Source organism: Sipha flava, unplaced genomic scaffold (genome assembly GCF_003268045.1).
Source record: "Sipha flava isolate LNK unplaced genomic scaffold, YSA_version1 39_pilon_pilon, whole genome shotgun sequence".
Classification (NCBI taxonomy): domain Eukaryota; kingdom Metazoa; phylum Arthropoda; class Insecta; order Hemiptera; family Aphididae; genus Sipha; species Sipha flava.
In genome coordinates this window covers 2,125,050-2,145,612 of record NW_020273107.1, presented here as the reverse complement: position 1 = coordinate 2,145,612, position 20,563 = coordinate 2,125,050, and the positions used below count along the sequence as shown (strand labels likewise).

The window sequence follows — 20,563 nt, the reverse complement described above, 5'->3', positions numbered from 1 at the left end:
CGTGCCATGCATTTCCATTTATTAAATAAGTTATAATAGTGAATTCCTGTTTAAATGTATAGATAAAATTGATTATTAAATTGGTTTTAATGAATGTTTTATCTATACTGTTTATACTTATTAAGACTTAAGACTTCATTCATCTATCTAATAAATGTTATAATTATGGCATTTGCTTATTAAAATTTTATTCATAAAAAACATTATATTTATTTGTAAATACTGCAATTGAAGAAAAAAAAAGTGTTCGAATTAGTTGTTTAACTTTTGTTTGTGTATTAATTAAAAAAAAGTGTATTCATGTTTCTGAATCTTTGTTTATACATATTCACTCATTAAATCTAGTTATTAAGATAAAAATATAATTTTTCATGGTAATTGTATTAAATACTATTAATGTCATGGTTTTTTTTTTTTTTTTGTAATTTAATAATGTGTTTATTGATATTGTTTTTAAAGATGTATTTACAAAAGAAAGAACTGAATATATAATATGTTTTAATTTTATTTACTACTGTATCTGTATATTTATTTGTTCTTTATCTAATTTCAGTAACAGATTTAGCATTTAGCAAAATACATAAAAATGAAATAAGTGTATTACATATTAATTACTATTATTAGTAGAAGTACTAATGTCCAAATAATAGATTTAGTATTGATTTAATACCCACAAGCATGATTTAAGATTTTAAATATTAAAAACAAAACTTAAATCAATTAGGTATTTACTTAGAATATAAAATAGATAATCATGATTGTCTAAAAAAAAAAAAATCTCAATTCAAATCTTACATCTACATTTAATTTGAACCTTTATTTTACCATATAAAATGTATTACTATACAAGAAACAACAATTGTTTAAATGTATTGGCAATTGAGAACATTTTAGGTTCTGAGTAAAGCGATAGATCTTATAGTTTTATAATTATGTACTTTAGAAAGGTAATTTTTCCATGTGTGAGGAAAAACGGTAAAAATGCGCTGTAAACGGGACTTTCGTTTTTCAAATTTTAGTTATTTAGTCATAACTCCAAAAGTAATGTGGTGCTACGTCTCGATCCTGGTATCCCATGGATAATGTCATGTTGACATTTACCATATACTTAAGGTCGCCAATCTGGTATCGTGACTGACAGAAGACGGAATATCTGGATTTTTGTTACTTATAAATATAATCAGAATAGTTGAATTAAAAAGAAAATTTATAAAATAAAACATTGGTTATTGCGATACATAAAAATGTATTATTTTAAATGATAAATTATAGTTATAAAAAAAGAGATTTTAATTTGGTGCAGAGAAAGCTAAGGTGGACGTAAAACTCCGAATAAATAAAGATGAATAAAAAACTAGATCAATTTAAAAAAAATTCTATGGACATGACAGCATTTTCTCAATGCTACTCATAATCATTTCATTTTTGTACTGGCCAGATATAAGATTTTTAATAATAATAATTTTATATACTTAACATTCACTCACTCCTGATCGTTTGCTGACGGGCGTCTCGCTGCGGGTACAGCGAATTGTGTTATTCCATATTTTGAAGTGCCAATGTAATAATAATAATGTGTTTGTGGAGATGTGGACACGACGACAATCCGTCAATGTGAGAGATTTACTGTAGTAATATACCGATAAGGGGTCTTATTAATGCATAATTATTAACTGATCGGCTTACAATATTATCGATAACGGATATAGATGCCGTTCTGGACATGAACAACGACGGAGGCGATAACGGAACGACGTGTTGTGGGAATGATGGAGGGTAGTATACGTTCTGTACCGATAATCATGCTATTATTATAATAAATATAAGAATATATCAGTAACAATTACATTTTGGACCCATGTAGATATATGCGTTATAGTGACTAGAAACTTGAAACTTTTATTAAAGACTATCAAAGACATTTCTTTTCATATTTGACAAAATTTTCAATATAAGTTAAACACTTTTGGTTTAAATATAGAACTTTGAAAATAACTCATTTTTTGAATGTTTTCATGTAATAAAATTGTTATTTTTGAATATTAAGACTTGAAAATTTAATAATATAACCTTATTCATATACTTACTTAACGATGCTGAAAAAATTTCAAAAATCGTTAATTTAGATTTTATTTTATAAGCCTTTAAGTAAATTATTATACGATTTATACAGAATGTACTGGTTTTAAATCAATTCTCAGTTTTAAATGTTCATTAAAAAAAAAATTGGTTATAATGAAACTTTTGACATAGAACAACCTGAGAAACTAATTCTGTTAAGGTACTTAAAATGTAATAAAATTTTACTCATATACCTACTAACTTAACGGTGTTAATAAAGTTCAAAAATTGTTAAGTGGATATATTTTTCATAAGTGTTAACTAAAAATTGTAAAATAACGATACATTTTTATACTTAAATTTTACTCAGAATCGTTTTAATATGAATTATCATATATTTAAAACTTCATACATCCATTACCATGATTTAATCCGAGGACCGAAGGAATAAATGACAAATTTCCGTCACTATTATCTTACCGGCTTTTTAGAGTATAATTAATATAAGTATAAAATGTCATAATTTAATTGTTATCATTATTATTATGATGAATTATTTTTATTATTTTTAACTAAATTAATAAAATATAAATATTTTTTGCTACCATGTTCACTACTATAGTTAATGTCTTACTAATTATTAATTGTATAAAAAGGTATTATTAACCATAGTTGATGAAAATTAAAATATCAATTTAACCTAATTAATTTAAATCAAACATTTGTTTATTACTGTTTAGATATGGATTACTTCTGGATAAATTCGAGAAAAGGGGAGTTTTACGTAGTATAGTATTTATAAAATAGTATAAAATGACACAGTTATGTATTTTTTTTCATTGTTTATTAAGGGTTATAAGTTATTATATAATATACTTTCTAATAACCTCTTCACTTACAATCAGGGCCGTATTTAGGAATTTGATACCAGGGGGAAACAATAATAAACGCCTCATTATACCAAATACAAATTTCTGCGGATTGAAAAACATCTTTCTGAAGAACAATTCGTTGCTGGTGTACACATAAACATTCTAAGTGTAATGTTAACATAAGGATAGATTGCTTGTAAATCTTTGGATCTATCGACAGTACTCGACCGTTACCGAGTATGTTGTGTGTGTGTGTTTGTGTCGTGACGCCGTGATTGGCGATATATATTTTTTTTTGAGATACACTTTTTATTTTGTAAAGAAGTTTCACTTTAAAAATATTAGATCATTAAATATTGAAAATATAAAAAAATTAGCCGCCCTCTCATATTCAGCCGCCGGGGCAACAGCATTGAAGTATCTTTAACCATTGATTAATTATAATTGATTAATGCATAATTATACTATAACGAAGGATGAATGTCTTTTACGCATAACTATATTTCTGAGAATTTAAATAAAGAGTATTCATCCGAAATTACAGGAATTCGATAAGTACAACTTGTTATTGATTTGACAAGATTAACTATGATTGCTTTGTATAATATATTTACATACATTTATCTAGACAATAAAACGAAATAGTTGAAGTATAAAAGTAATTTTTTTAATGAACAATTAATAATAATAAGTATAATGAACAATTTATTCAAATAATATATACCTTGTGCCATTTTTTTAATTTACAATTCCTCAGTGCTTTATCTTGTGATATATTTGTTTACCTGTAGGTATTTTCATTACCAATTTTTAGTGGTCGTGATAAAATACCAAGTCAATGACTTATTGGTGTTGCTAAGACATTTGTTTAATATTAAATCTATATATTAGTGTGATACAGAAACTCGTATTCGATATGTTTTTAATGAATAAAATTTATATTTACTCAAATTTATAAGTTGTAAGTATTTGAATACCTACGTACATGGGTAGGGTTCACTAATTAACACGAGAGATTAATAGTCACTTACCTCGTGCGAAATCAACAAATTACTAGGTTTACAAGGTAAACATTACATATGTGCTATATGTAATATTTAAAAACCACAACATTCATAGGTGATAATTTATGTAATCTAGTCTTGTTAATAAAGAGATAACATACTAAGAATTACATCTCAAGTATTATGTTGTATAACAGATACATATATTTACGTAATACAGGTATTATTTCAGAGAAGTATGAATCTGATTTATGATGTTTTTATACCTACTGTCAAGTATACTTTATTGAACCTTGTAGTAATGTATAATTATGTAGTTAATAAGAACAAAAAATATATGACAAAAGTAGTTAGGTAAGGTAAGTCATACAACATGAAACTAATTGAAGATTAAGGAACAAAAATTGATAAAATCTGATAATTTTACATTTTAAAAGCCATTTATAAACATATATATTTTTAATATGCATTTTGATATATACATAAAATAAATATATAGTTAATTTGACTGTATGATTAATGAATATTAATTTAAATATTGTGATTTATTGTTCGTATTTAGAATATTAAAGATGTTTTTATGGTTAATAATTTATGATTTCATTGACACAACTATATTATTGGTACTTTAGCCATCTTAGGGCATTGGCATTTTTTAACTTTTACTTGTGTAGTCTTGAAAATTAACTAAATTTATGTATGCATTCTTTGTTATGTTATGTCCAGACATACAATGTTTAAAACTATATCACGCGATATATTTGTGATTATTATCTATCAATACATCTAAATAAATAATATTATGAATTTGTTTTGAATGTCAATACCAAACCTTACATAGAATATTTTAACAATTTTTACTTTAACAATAGATACAACACTTAAGTAATATCAATGTTGTTACGCATCAAAGGAAAGTATTTGAAAATGTATTTTGTAATAATTTATTTTGATTTCTCGAGCAAACTAAAAAACATCAACTAATGATTGCAACATATTTTTGGGATAGTAATGATTATTAGATTATTTTTTATTTATTGATAATGTTTGTGGAATGTGAATTAATAATGTGTTTTTTTATACAACATGGATTTTATTTACGATTTATGAATATCACTATCGTTCTATATCTCTACCTCTTTTATTTGAAAGAAATTTATACCTATAGGTATTATTGTTTTTGATTATTTCTTTCTTCTCATCCCTTTAAATTTTTTTAGTCACCAATTTAAGTAAATTATGAATAACGATGCATCATAACGACAGATATTACTAAACCGTCCACGAGACAACAGTAAAATATTCTTTAAAAAATAATTAATAATTGAAGTACAATGCATTTTAAATTTATAAATATATGCACTTACTGACATATTAGAATAATAGTTAAGTAACTTCAAAATGTTGTATGTATAGGTATAAGACTAAAATATAATAAAATAATAAAAAATTAAAAATTATTCAATGGTTAATACTCGTAAATTAATATGTAAATAAACAAATAGCTTATACGAGTATAAAAAAATAGATGAATGCTTAGCCTGCAATATTATTATATTTGTAAAGTACTACTGGATTCGAATTAAAAATTATTCATCAGGTATATACCAAGTCAATAAAATCGCAGCTTATATATAAACAAATTTAAAGTTTTAAACGACTAACATTGACATGATTAATTTATTTTTAATTATTTCAACAAGTAATAATTATTTTGTACATTTGTATACACAAAAAATGTCAAAAATAAGAAGGCATATAAATAATAAAAGCTATTATATGAATGTTTATAATTTTGATTAGTGATGTAAATCTATAAATAGAAGGTATATATTTTATTATTATACTTATTTATAGGTACTCTAAAACAGTGTTTCCCGACTGGTGTTCCGCGGAACCTAAGGGTTCCGTGAGCTTGTGTGAAGGGTTCCGTGAGCTTGTGTGAAGGGTTCCGTGAGAAATTTGGGAAAATATAAATTAATTAGCAATATTTTGATTCGAACTATGATTTGAGCATAGAACTGGAATTGACACATTTCTCGATGTGAGGTGCGTAGTTTGTAGCTTTTCGGCGTTCCCGTCTTTTTTCCCGAAAGCTTTTTTTTCCTACGATTATTTTTAAAAATAAAATAATAATATTATTGTAAGGTCATAAAAATATAATTTATTATTTTATTTATAAAATATTTTAAGCTTATAAAAAATAAATAATAATCTTCTACTGCAAGTTTTTTTAAAAGCATATCGGATGCTCCAAAATTTTGTCTTCTAGCAATCCACTTCCTTACCCAGACAGATCTTTTCTTTTTTTTTTACTCTTTTTTTCTAAATCCGATTTCATATTTTCAATCAAACATTTTAATACTATTTTACAAGCATGACGAAAATGTAATTCTTTTTCAGCCGACATTTTAATTAATTTAAAATATAATTGTAAGTATAATTAATATTAAATTTGTAATAATAATCGAAACACGGAACTACAATAGTTGTACAAATTTACAACAAAATGAAATGCCGAGAGTTTGATGCAATACTGTGTAAACAGTTACTGGCGATACATGTTTACTGGCGTACATGATGGCGCCACAAAAAACATGCACGTGTAATCCCAGCATAAGAATAGGTTTCGATAATTTTCGAAATCAACTGAACGCTGCTCTGGACTTATGAATCCAACTTTCAGAAATAACTCCAGATTTAAAAACAATTATGAAAAAAGCTATTTAGAAAAATTCCAATCTTCTCATTTAATCTATCTTAGAGGTAATGAGAGACAAATATTAAATTTTAAGCTTTAATATGTTAATATAATATTGTAATAGTAATAAACAAAATAAAATGTTAAAGCCGTCTTGTTTTTTTATATTAACGACACTTTTGTGCCGGAAGTGTCCGATAATCCACTCAATTAAGTGTACAAAACATATGTCTGTATTAATATTATAGAAAAAATATTGGGGTTCCACAAAACGTTCAAGCTCTTGCAAAGGTTCCGCGGGTAAAAAAAGTTGGGAAACACTGCTCTAAAATAAACGTACTTATTTTGTTAAACTATGAACTCCAATATATATATTTATTATATTGTTTAATTATCAGAAGAAAATATGAATAAATAATATTATATTTATTATTGCACGTAACATTTTTTTGAAAACTAAAAATTATAATATACCTAATAATATATAATTATTTAATATATTATATTAAATAAAAAAATGATATTCCGTAACATCCTTTTATTATTATTATTTTATTAAATTACATGTATCAAGTATGTATCGAGCATTACTTTCGTTGACCTATAATTACTTAATTATTTTAATGATGAGTCAGTTGTGTTGAAGTGAGTAGGGATCGGTGGGTAGCCAAAAAAACTATTTATGTATTAACTATTATATATGTTTCTATGGTGTAATAAGTAGTGGATAATAATAAATCATTTTTAATGATCATTTTTTAATTTAATTTTTAGTTTCACCTGTACATAATTATATAATACTTACCTATTTTATACTTAATATTATCTTATGAAAATGCAAATACATTAAATTTACATAGAGGTATATTTATTTATTTAAACTTACAAACATAGAAAAAAAAACAAAATATTTTTGTTTATATTTATGACTTAAATATAAAATTGATCGTTTTATATTCGTATAAATCAATACAAAATATGGTTAACATGCCAGTATTATAGATATACATTTCTATAAGTGTATTTATATGTACTTCCCGATAAGATACTGCAGAAGTTAGATTTTTGTTGCTTCCCTACTATTAGACTTGTGATTAAAACGACGAGTTCATAGAAAAAAAAAAAGTGTATTTATGATGGACCGTGTTTCTTTCAATGTTTACATCGGTAGGTGTATCAAAATATTTCCGAAACGAGAGAAAAACAACCAACAACAAACCGTTTTCGGCTGAATTCGTGGGAAAACTTTGGCCAGACCCCGGATCGCGGTAGATAGCACGTACCCGCGGAAGTTAGCACATCAGAGAGTAATCACGTAGCGGCCGTAACTGTTTTTAGAGGTAGCGTAATGACTTTTGTAAAGGAATGCAGCCGTCCACGCTACGGCCGTGGCAACCAGGCAAGACCCGAGTGCGTAGAGCGCAACGGACGTGGAGATCATTTGATGACCGTGCGGGTGACGGCGGTCGGAAGAAGTGAACAGCAGATGGACGGCCAGTTGCGTGACGCCTTTTCCAAACAGTGTAGTGGAATACGAGGCGGCCAGCCGTTTGGAGCCCAACACGCGGACGACCACGAGCGGTTCGAGCGCGACAACGGCGCCGGACGCCAACGCGGCGGCGACGAGCAGGCACGACAAGGACGACGATTGCGGTGGCCTGTGCAGCGGGTCGACGAGCGTGGCGGCTGTGGTCAGCAGCACGGCTCCACCGATGGCCACGGCCACGGCGTACAGGTAAACAGACGCCGAGCCACGAGGCGACAGCATGTCCGAGACGGCCGGCATCAGAACGCGACCGGCCGCGTTGGCGACCGCAAACCGCAGTGCGTTGGTGGTGTGCGCCGCCGACGGCACGACGGTGGCCACGAACGTGGCGAACGCCAGGTGGCTAAGTGTGTTGACGGCGGATACGGCCGCGAATCCGACGGTCGGTTTGCCGCCGAACAGTCGTCGGACGGTGGACGCGACTCCGCGGTGTTCCGTGTCACCGCCGCAGTTGTTGACGCTCGGCGCGGTAGGACTCGGCGACGACGGTGGTGGCTGGGCGTCCGCAGCGGGGGCGTAGTAATCGCTCGCAGCACTGGCGGCCGACGTGGCCGACTCACGCGTTTCGATAGACACCGCGGACGTGGACAACGACGACGACGACATCGGCGCCGTAGTTCCGACGGATCGAACATATTTTTCCGACGGTACGTAGGTCAGCGCGCACGCTATTACGTTCAATATCATTCCGGACGCGATCAAAATTCCTCCTCTGAAACAATAAAAAAAAAAAAAAACTTTTTTTTTTAATTTTTTTTTTTTGATCGATATTAATGCGTATCGATTTCCGAGTTTCGCAAGAGCTCTGTTGCGTTGAAATTGTATGACGTACAGTCGCGGGGGGAAGAGTTAGCGTACAATCAGGCACGTATTTAACAAAAATTGCCGCCAGGGGTAACATAAAATTTTCTGCCTCCCCTCCCCCCAAGAAAAAAATAAATATTTTACTTAATTGATATTACACAATTGTAGTTACATTAATATAAAATAAAACTCAGTAATAACCAATACATTATTTAAAACAATTTTTAAAATGACAAAACAACTTGAAAAATAAAAATGTTCAATTAATTTATAACTTCATAACTTTTCTTAAACTTTTTTAAAAGACTGTTTTGATGCAAATGATTTAATATTATCATCGTAATCAATCGTTTTGGTTATAGATGACTCTATTATGTTTAATCTGGCTAAATAGTTCAATCTTTCCGATGACATGGTCGATTTTAAACATATTTTAATGTTTTGTAGAGTAGTAAATGATCTTTCCGTTGAACAGTTAGAAGCAAGAGTACATAGAAACATTCGAAGAGCAACATAAATATATGGAAAAATAACTTGTACGTTTTTTTCTTAATAAATTTACACATATTAATAATATTTTTTGGAGAATTTTTTATGGTTTTAAGCAAGCTCTGAAAATGTACACACTCGTTTTCAAATGTTTCATCCAAATCATTCATGTATATTTTTCTTAATTTTTTTGCACCATCACAATCTTCTGAGGTTTTTTGTTCACAAATATTTAAGAAAAATAATTATTTAAATATCATAACATTATAAGAAAATTTTCTTTTTTTAGTTCTTCTATTAAATTATCACAAATAATGTAAATGGTATTAATTTTGAAATGTTGGCTTCCATTGAAAGTTGCATCTGGTTCAATCGATTCATCATTACGTTTCTTACGTTTTCTATTTTTGTGTTCATAATTAGGAACTATGTCATCATTGACATAGCTTTTGCTAATAACTTTTCATAATCATTACACATTGATCGTAAAATTTGAACATATTCAATTAACGAATTGTAATAACTAACTAACTGGGCTTCTATCAATATCAACAGATTGTAATATAAGACTAATTTTGTTAAATTTATGTAAAATATCACTTCAAAATACAGTCATGTATGCTGTTTCTAATTTATTCATTTTGCTCCTTATATCATTGCAATACCATCACTGTATATTTTCCAATTTTTAGTATGTATCTTTCATAGTTAACGATCCGTAGAACTAAATACAAATCATATGTTTACAACATAAATATTCCCAAAGAATTTTTTTGACATTCGAGTTGATAACGAATAAAAACTTTGTTAAAAATTTCTTAGGTAAATTCAAAAACTATTTTGATGTAATTATATTATTATAGTTATTTTTTATTACATTAATTATATATTATTATATTTTATCCTATATTTTTGAATTTTACTCATTAAAATGAGTCATAAATAAATTTTAAATTTTTAATCATTTCAATACTTTGCCGTCCCTAAACCTAATTTTAATATTGCCGCCAGAGACAATTGCCCCTCCAAGCCCTCCTTTAAATACGGGCCTGCGTACAATAGTATGGAGCGCGTACCTGTAGCCGTACGATACGGTCAGGAACTTGAGGTAGATCGGTAGTGCGAAGGAACCGATCGTGGTGCCGACCAATGACAGACCGTTGGCGAGTCCTCTGTATCTGTCGAAGTACTCATTTACTAACAGTATACCGGCTGGATAACATGCACCTGCGCCAAATCCTACCATAATCCCGTAGCTGAAAGCATAAAAATGATAACATTTTTGTTATCATTTTTTCCATTCGATATGAACGATTTGGTGCATAAATTATAGAAATAAGACCTAGTGGCGTACCTTACAAATAAATGCAATACAGAGTTGGCTAACGAACTCGTGATCATACCGACGAACGCTAGAAGTCCACCCAATATCGTAACGGATCTAAACGAGAGTAGTTCACGTAGTATGCAGGATAGTGAACCTGGAAATATCACGTGAAATATAATCATTGGATTATATTCCACGAGCTTAAAATAATCCTATAAATATAAAACGTTTCGTAGCGTATTTTTAAAAATACGTGACGTAAAAAAAACAGTACTCTTCTTCGATTAAAGCACACTAATGGATTAACAACGTAGTATCGTAAAATCAAGGCCGCAGACGCTCGTTTAAAAGCTGTTTATGGGTTTTGTCTTTAACATTACTCTAAAAAATGTATGGGAAAATAAAACTTGATGGAAATATAAATTTGAGACTACTAAAAAGTCATTAAAAAAAATTCTCAAAGACTTATAAAACCACTAATATAAAATTACAGAAAAATTACGAAAAACCAATTATCATGTACACAAATATTTTTCGATTTTATTTGTTTTATTGTAATATAGAAGTTTCATTATAAGAATTGGTGAATAGAATCCCGGGTTTTAATATAGTGTTATGGAGAATATATACAATGGAGATTACTTATTAGTACTTAGCTAGCGGAAAATTATAAACTATTTTTACGGTAAACTAAAAAGTTTTTATGCGTAGATAAAGTATTCACTCGAAAATCACGATCGCCTACTTCTCAGTCAGCGAGATTAAGCTGATGTCAGTTACACAACATATTTAATAGTTTTATTCCGGGTCTACGCCAATTTATAAGGTACATATGTATAAATAGACAAATAGTCATGACGGTCAAAACGTTGGGTTGACGTTTCCGTTTGTGGGCTTAGATTTTCCGGTAGCCACAAATCATAAATATTATTAAGTATAAATTGGTTACACGTCAAACATAACGACGTTATAATCGCACCAGGCAGTGTCAATTCGAATGTTATCTATAAATCAACGGCTGAAGAAAATGTATAAGACACGTGATCTGCGGGTTCAAGCCGCAGAAATCTATAATCAATAACCTTTAATTGCATACGTAAGACCATTGCGGTATAATTTTAATATTTTAAAACGATTTTCAGCAAGCATGTCTGCAAGGTTAGGTAACACGTGTGGTGATTCATCAATTCCTACGTATATAAATATGCGATGTACGCCAGGCTCCAGATGTATTTTATGACGTAGAGGATCGCATGAGAAGTTTTTTACGACAAGCTGGGACAAAATAATAAGGATAAAACCGCTCCACGGATCCGTTGGTAAATTATGAATTGTAACAATTTATTTTAGTCATCTACGCTCCCCCTTGACCGTAGCAGCATCGTCGTGAGGGAGATCAAACTTAAGTTTTACGACCTACGTTTTATCCTCAATCGCACATAGTCAGGATGATCTTTTTCGATCGTGATCCCTTACAACACATTCTCCCGAACGTGCTACATATATTTTTATACTGTATATGACGTATCGCAGTTTTGTCGGTTACGATTCGTTTCCACATACCCGCTACGTAAAACATCAGATCGAACGTGGTTAGTATCCAACGGTTAGCGAACTGGCAGTTGAACCCGTGGATCTCTGTGAACTGGTCCAGGACGTCTGATCCGAAAGATATCAGCATGCCGGGCAACAGAAAATTGGCGAACGCGCATCCGCTTACTACGTACCAGCCCCAGTCGCCGTCCGGAGCGACTATACGATGTCCATGACTCGAAGGTTCTGCGACACACACGCAAATCAATAGTTAGTTATGTACTATAATATTAATATACCCAGTGCCGTTCCGAGACTCTACAATATTATATCTAAATCCATAGATACACTAGAATAGCGGTCCTCAATCCATATATCTATATTTATACATGGTATGTTGTATATATATATATTATTGTATATACGCGAGGCCCTTGGAGGCACGAGGCTCTGAGCGAGTGCCTCGTTTGGCCTGCCATCGGGACGGCACTGAATATACCATAACCATACATAAATATTATACATGTGTACACATTAAATTATGTGAACAATCAATTAAGTGCGCCAAGATAATCTATTTTATTTTCTCTCTTTATCTAAATATTTTAATTTGATTAATCGATTTTTGATCCTAAATTTACAGTTTATTTAGCTTAAATGCGTTTATAATAAATAGATACCCATAATTCTTCAAGTTGTAGATTGTAGATTTTAAACAAAACAAAATAAATGGAAATAAATGCAAATAATTAAACTTTTATTTTCTTAAATACAGTCCGTATCACCTATAACGACGGTCAAGAGACTTTAAAATATATGACGTTATAGCCAGATGTCGTTTTAACCAAATTTGATTTATGTTCTTATTAATAGGGACGTCCCGTTCCCGATAGCCTGACCTATTTATTGGGATTTTTCATTGGCCTGACGGCAGTATTACTTTTTCTTTTAAATAATTAGTTAGTTTTTTAAAGAAGTTTATGCACCTCAAAAGTTGTCTAAAACATAGTTAATAACATTTCAGAGGAATACCCGTGATCGCTGATAAAATAAAAATATAATATAAGTTGAATAAACAAATATAAATAAAATGTTTGTATTATTTACAATGGCACACCCGCTGAAAGGTTAATATGGGTATTTTGGGATACAGAAAAGCATTATTATTATTGTGTATATTTCGTCGACACAAATGAGGAGCCGGGGTTGCTGAGAAATTAAGTCAAGTTATGTGTAATAATTGTAAAAATTGTACACTATGTTGTTAAATGTATTGATAAAATACAATTTATATAGTAACACTATCAACTCTTAACAGTTGCTTATAAGTATTTATTGTGTCTTCCTGTTACCCAAGTTGCCTGTGAACGATCTTTTTCTACTTTAAAATATATAATAAAAAATAGGTTAAGAATTAAACTTAATAATGAAAATACTGAAACGTTTATGTTAATGTCAGCTGAAAAAGAAATTTCGATAAATATTGATAATGATCAAATAATTGATTTATTGTTACAAAAAAGTAAGCTTCTTTCAACATGTCTTTAAAATGTCTTAACTTATTATTTATATATAAAATATAAAATTAATTATATAAGCTTAATTGATGTATGTATATTCTATTTGGTTTGTTTATAAAATATAATTTATTATAAAAAATTCAATCATGTAGTAGGTATTGCTTATTTATAAAAATCTATGGCTAATTTAACTTTTTTTTTCAATTGTTTAAAGAGAATACATAGTCACAGAGATAGGCGTAACTAGGTCTTCGAAATTGAATTAACATGAACAGACAATAGTCTCACAAAAATATTGATACTTATTGAAGGTTTATGTTTTATTTATGTCCTCATACATATACTAAAAACTAAAAGATTAGATAAATAAATAATGATTAAATAAATTTGTAGTGTTGTTAGGGGAAGGTAGAACATAAGTTTAGCCCTCTTCTACCTCCCCCTCCTTACTATAGTAACGGCCTATTAGCTAAACATTAATATGTGGCCTGGGTAATAAATTTTCCAGGCCTGAATTTTTCTCCCAGACTGTCCCTGCTTATTAATACATTATACACTTGTATTTTACTCGTACAAAAAATTTTTAAACTACACAATTATAATAATATGAATATTGTTATAATTTAAATTTAATTTTACAAATACATACATATTTCATAACAACCAATATGCATACATATTATTTTATTATAACTTAGAATTTAAAATATTATTCACATATATAACTTTTTCGAATACAATTAATGTAATTAATAAAAAAATTAAAAATTACACAACTATTAAGTCAGTGATTTTTAACTCTTTTAATTTATTATTTAATAGCATATTTTGTATGAGTTTTAATGAATTATAATTTTGATTCAAGTCAATATTATTTACTAATGAAAAATTAACAATATTTTCTACTGATTAATATGCTTCGTCTACAGAGTATCATTTGTGAAAATAATAATATACAGTCGTTATATACGATTAAAATGTGTGTTGCAGCCCGATTTTTAAGTCGTATTAGTCGATATTGTTGTTACGTCCGGTGTCGTTAAAACCAGTTGTTTTGTATATATAAATAAACGGAATTTTGCCGTGTCTTTGAAATTAACATCGTTTATACCCCATAGGGTCGTTACGACCGGCGTCGTTAGTGATGGTACCGACTGTAGTAAAATATCTTACTTGTAATTTGTAAGTACTGCAACTCATTATATATCGGTTATACTATAGTAAAATACATGTAATTAATTTTTTTTCCGTGGATAAATTTTTATTATTATGAAAGTCAGCAATCTTTATAATTTTTAGACAAAGAAGTAAGAAACATTGATTGATACTATTAACTAAGAAATATATAAGCTGTATAACTAACCAACTCAGATTAGTCACCTTATAATCAAAAAGTTTATCTCTAACATTATATAAGACATTTTATTATTTTGATCGATTAAATAAAATATTAGCATTTCGAAATACGTAATTCTCTGATAATACTATGAGTAATAATACTTATAAATATTATTACAATACGAATTTATGTTGGTTTTAATTTTTTACATACTAATGCTTAAATTAATTGTTAATTATTTACAGTACTATTTTTTATCGTTGAAATTTTTTTAATACTACCAACCATCTTGACATTCAAATATTTGTTTTTTTTTCGTACTAATTTTAACTGTTATAGAAATATTAGTAATAATCAAAAATGTAATTTAAGACTAAATAGTGAAAATATATTTTATACTCAAATAATCAGTGCTCAACTTGTCAAAATTAATGAGAGGGAACTCTATTTACTTAAAAAAAAAATAGCGTCCTCTAAACTTGTTAAACGTTATAATTGTAGCGTAATAATAGTAGGGGGGCGCTAAAATTTCTGAAAATTAGTTGGGATACTCCGTCCCCCTGCGTCCCACTCAAGACATTATTTGCAGTATTTGTCTTGAGGGGGACGCAGGGGGACGGAGTATCTCAACTTATAGTTATACATTCTTTAATAAAATAACAAAAATAATATACAATAATATACAGACAAGACATGACTGTGGCCGATGACTTTTTGTAAGAACGTTATTTTTATGTTTACGCTACAGAACAACATATGAAAGAATTCAGTATCGAATATACATTTGTATATCGATTATTTTTAAACGAGTTATGGTTTAGAGGAAATTCTGTAGCTTAGAAATATTTATGTCTTTGATAGCTCATCATAATATCACAATTAATTAAATAAGTTATTTTTTGTTTGTTAATTAATGCCACGATTAATTTTAATATTTGCTATTAATTCCTTATAGCCATGTATTGTTATGTGCCATGTATTGTTATAAGTAATTGTATCACTTATTCATTTGACTTGTATGTTGGGTATTTTTGATATTCGTTTTCGTTCTATTCAAACCGCCGAAATACAGTAGAACGTGCCGTAAGAACGAGTCCAACCGCCGAGGAATCCGAAGAAGAAAGATTGCACGAAACAAAGAAGTTGAAACGTTAAAAAGTTACGAAACTGATTATTACAATCCGCGCGCGCGTGCTCGTCTCGGGAACGATAGAAGGTATTGCGCACGTTGCACAGCAGTCGCACGCGCGCACGCGCGCACGCAACACGGGATGTATTCGATTCACGCTTGTGATATTGTTAAAAAACCGTTTTCCTGATTCAGAGTTCAAACGGCGGAATACAGACCGTACAACGTCGACATTACGTTTTCGTTCGTTGGCTTCGTGGCACCGGCCGGTGTAAGTGTTGCCGTACCGACGCACGCGTACCAGTCGCGGTATTAGATTGTTCGTTTATCGCGCTAAGAATGTGTGTTCGTGTACGCACTTTTGTCGCGGAGCATGTACGACGATTCATCGGGCTGCTCGTCGTTCCGGTCCGGAAGCGCTGTACCGCATACCATTTGCGAGTCCGCGAACTGGCGTAAGCGACCCGCAACACGACCGCGTGCTTCTTGCGACGGTGCGCTGCAGACGGCGTATCGCTCGCTAGGCCCCCCGCATGGATCTGCTGCTGCTGCGGATCAGCGACGCGTCTGCCGTCCGCGTACGGAGCTGTTCGTTGTGTGAACCGCGTCGAACAGCGGATGACGTGGGCGCGCGGCCGAACGGCCGGAACCGTAGTGGAATCTCAGCTCGCACGCCGCTCCGCGATTCGCCGCGTACGTAGATCCGTACACCGCGCCCGACACACGAAACACACTGCCGCGCTGCACCGGGCACGCACGTGCGCCGGGCGCGCGCACACGTACACGCGATGCGCCGCGCTGTGCGCCGTGTACGCCGTTTTTACTACCGTTGGCGTTCAGATCATTATCGATCCCGATAATCGACGTTATCGATCCTGTCGGACGTCGTTCGTCCGCGATCGACGCGATTCCGCGTCGATCGGTTCTTTTATAACGATTTATTCCGCGTTACGATGTTGTTTACGCGTCGATGCTGTTCCCGGTAAACGCTCTCGTGACGCACAACCAACGGCAACCGTCTCGATCCGGAACGTCAGAGTTGGGTTCCGAGTATTAGGGGATAATCGCAGGTAGTGGACGAGTTGGGTCCTGGATTTTTATAGGTACTACACTAGTTGGGTCCTGAATGTTTTTTTTTTGTAAGTACTGCATTATACTAACATTTTCCTTCCAATTATAACAGACTTAGGGCTGTCTATGATCTATTTATACCATAGGTACGGTTAAAAATGTTTTTTATAGTTTATTTTCCATTAAAATATAAATTATCAGAATTGTGTTGGTAAAAATAATAAAAATATTAAAATTATATTAATATTATTGTATAATATTTTTATTACTTAATATTATTAATATTTTATTTTTAATACTTTTATTACTTTATAATACTTTATATTATTATGTAAATTAAAGGATTTTTAAAAAATGTGGTCCTGTGGTCTAAATAGATCATAGACAGTCCTAAATCTGTTAAAATGGGAAGGAAAATGTTAGTATAATGTAATACTTACCAAAAAATATTCAGGAACTAGTGTAAACCTAAAATAATTCAGGATCCAACTAGTGTAGTACCTATAAAAATCCGGAACCCAAATAGTGTAGTACCTAAAATAATTCGGGACCCAAATAATGTAGTAATTTTAAATTTGGGACCCAATTCGGATGCAGCCTCTCGATCGAATCCCTCTTCCGATCATCGTTCGACTCGGGTTCCACGAATGATTTCTAAATAGTTCTTCGCCAGCGCCGTGTTCCACGATCGTTAACACGAACCGTGAGAGTAATTAGGATTTTTTTTCGAACGTCAACCACAATTTTTGGATCGTTTAACACGACCCCATCGTTCTCAATCTTGACAAACGACGTTATCGTAATTAATATTTTTAACACGCGTAGAACAAAGAGCACTCAAAGAGTATTTTGAGTTTCACCTTTACTTTTCGGCAATTTTTGTCGAATTAATTTGAACGTCTTTGGTCGTCAGAGTTGAACCGTCCTTTAATTAATGTTAATAACATGTTTTGTCAATAAAATGGCCTAACTAGAACATCCTTCATAACTTTTATCTTAATACAATCACTTATCGTTTGCTATTTTCACTATACTTTTTATAATATTGTGTTCATTGCAATTCTCTAATACGTTTCAATTTCCATTTCAAACATTTCAAGCAAATATACAGAATTGAATTCAATTAACAATAATTAACAATTAAATAACAATGAAGTAGTGTGATTAAAATACATATATGTAATTCCATTTTAGTAAACATCAATAATGCTAAAAAAATATTATTATTATTATTATTATTATTACGAAAAATACCGTATACGAATGATCTTTGTTGACAGATCGGGTTCCTTGCATGATCCCATACTTGCCACAGGAAGTGTGCACATTTGACAGCATACAATATACGGCAGGGATGGACAACTAGTGGTCTACTTTCAATTTTTATCTAGTCCGCGTTACCTTTTAAAATGTAAAGCTTAAAAATAAAAGTTACTCGATCAAATGTTGAAAAAACGTGAAAACGTAAAAATAATACTGCACGTTTATTTATAATTATTAATTCTATAATATTATATTAATATCATAGTATATATATTAAACATCGTTTATAATATTAATTATTATCTGCTATCGAACTCTTTCATACTTAAATTATTAAACGTCTTGTTAAACTCATTGTATTGTATATGGCAATGTAATCGTATTTGTTGTGTAACCCGATCGTGGTTTTAGCTGTTGCTTTTTGGCCACTAGATTTCAAGGGTTTAAAAACCGACCCTTCAGAAATTTGAAATTGCCTATCCTTCATATTATGTGTACTGTTATGATTTCTGATGTAACACGACACACCTGACACTATTCTCGACTTCTTTGGGCTTTCAACGGTTCCTCTTGAGAGTCATCGGTATAAATGAAGCGATATCACGGAAGGAGCACGGCGATAGCAACGCGCGGACTAAAATATTTCATGAAATTTATCCACGATAACGAAAAGAACAATTCCAAATCATCGAGGACAATCATTTGTATTCCACACGCGCGTAGCACGTCTTAACATTAATTTAATACCAATTTGGCTAACCATGGTATGTGTTGTGTCCGTGATACCGGCTATACATAGTATGTCCAACCTGTATTTATATAATAATTATTATTATTCATCAGTTGTTCTCTATCGATAGTGCCACGAAAACGTACATGGACGCTTTTATTGTTATGTTCGTTTTGTTTTCAAAATAGTATTTCATATTATTCGTCTATGTCAGTGATTTTCAACATGGGGATCGATAATGATAGGTTTTGGGGTCATCAAAAATAATGGACGAAATTATTTTTTCATAATGTTTCAAAATAAAATAAAGTTAATTATGTATTTTGTTAATTTTTTTAGTGTACATTAAAACAAAATTGTATACCGTGTAAATATTTTATCGATAATTAAATCCAATTTTGATGAATAAAACAAAATTTTCTTTAGAAGCATTACAAAAAAATAAAAAATGAGAGGTCACGATCCGAAAAGGTTGAAAACCACTGATCTATGTCTACGTCATTAATCTGAACCATTGTGCAATTAAAAATCGACGGACTGATGGAGAGCCATATCTTCTAATATTTTATTATTCATCGGTTGCAGCATGCATATTGTATTTATTGATTTTCTAATAACATTTATTTTTTCCATCAATAGAACCTATGTAGATATTGAAAATTTACTAGACCGAAGAATTACTCTAAAAGAAATATCGAAGTGATCCCAAAAGATTTCGTTCCGTAAATAAATGAAAATTTTATTAGGAAAAACGCAGAGATTATTTTTTTCCTCATTTATTAACATTAATGATCTTTTCGATTTCAATTTTTCACCTGATGAAATATATTTTAAAACATTATTGTTACTGTTATTTAAATGAGGTGAGTTAAATAAGAAAGAAGAAAAATATCGTCGTGAAACAAAGACAGTATAATATGAATACATTATAAACATAAACAAGTAACAATCTAATTTGTTATCGTTCCACCTATAAAAATTATATTGAATACATTATGTACGACTTATTATTTTCATGTTTAAAGATAAATTTTGTAGTAAGATACATTTTTTTTAAATATAATAAATAGACGTATAAGTTATAAACTTATTCGTTTTTGCCATTATGGTGAATTATGTTATAAATTATACATACGAATATTATGCAAATAATGTACTTAAACCGAATGAAATA

The 20,563-nt window shown here is 30.9% G+C and overlaps 1 protein-coding gene across 1 annotated transcript; it reads right to left on the bottom strand.

Moving 5' to 3' along the window:
• Positions 1 to 7,595: 7,595 nt before the first annotated feature.
• Positions 7,596 to 17,065, bottom strand: LOC112688546 (monocarboxylate transporter 14-like). The gene is made up of 5 exons (XM_025561802.1): positions 16,685 to 17,065; positions 12,368 to 12,583; positions 10,832 to 10,958; positions 10,554 to 10,733; positions 7,596 to 8,896 (listed from the first exon to the last, which is right to left on the bottom strand). Exons 1-5 carry the CDS (start codon positions 16,758 to 16,760, stop codon positions 7,939 to 7,941), a joined length of 1,557 nt encoding a protein of 518 aa, XP_025417587.1. The 5' UTR covers positions 16,761 to 17,065; the 3' UTR covers positions 7,596 to 7,938.
• Positions 17,066 to 20,563: the final 3,498 nt, after the last annotated feature.

Bases quoted from the DNA above. Each gene is read 5' to 3' on its own strand.
- LOC112688546 (XM_025561802.1), bottom strand. From the start codon at position 16,760: ATGGTATGCGGTACAGCGCTTCCGGACCGGAACGACGAGCAGCCCGAT. The intron at 12,584-16,684 runs GTGCGTACACGA...TGTGTGTCGCAG, and splicing joins GTACATGCTCCGCGACAAAA to AACCTTCGAGTCATGGACAT. The intron at 10,734-10,831 runs GTACGCCACTAG...TTATGCTTTCAG, and splicing joins GTATTGCATTTATTTGTAAG to CTACGGGATTATGGTAGGAT.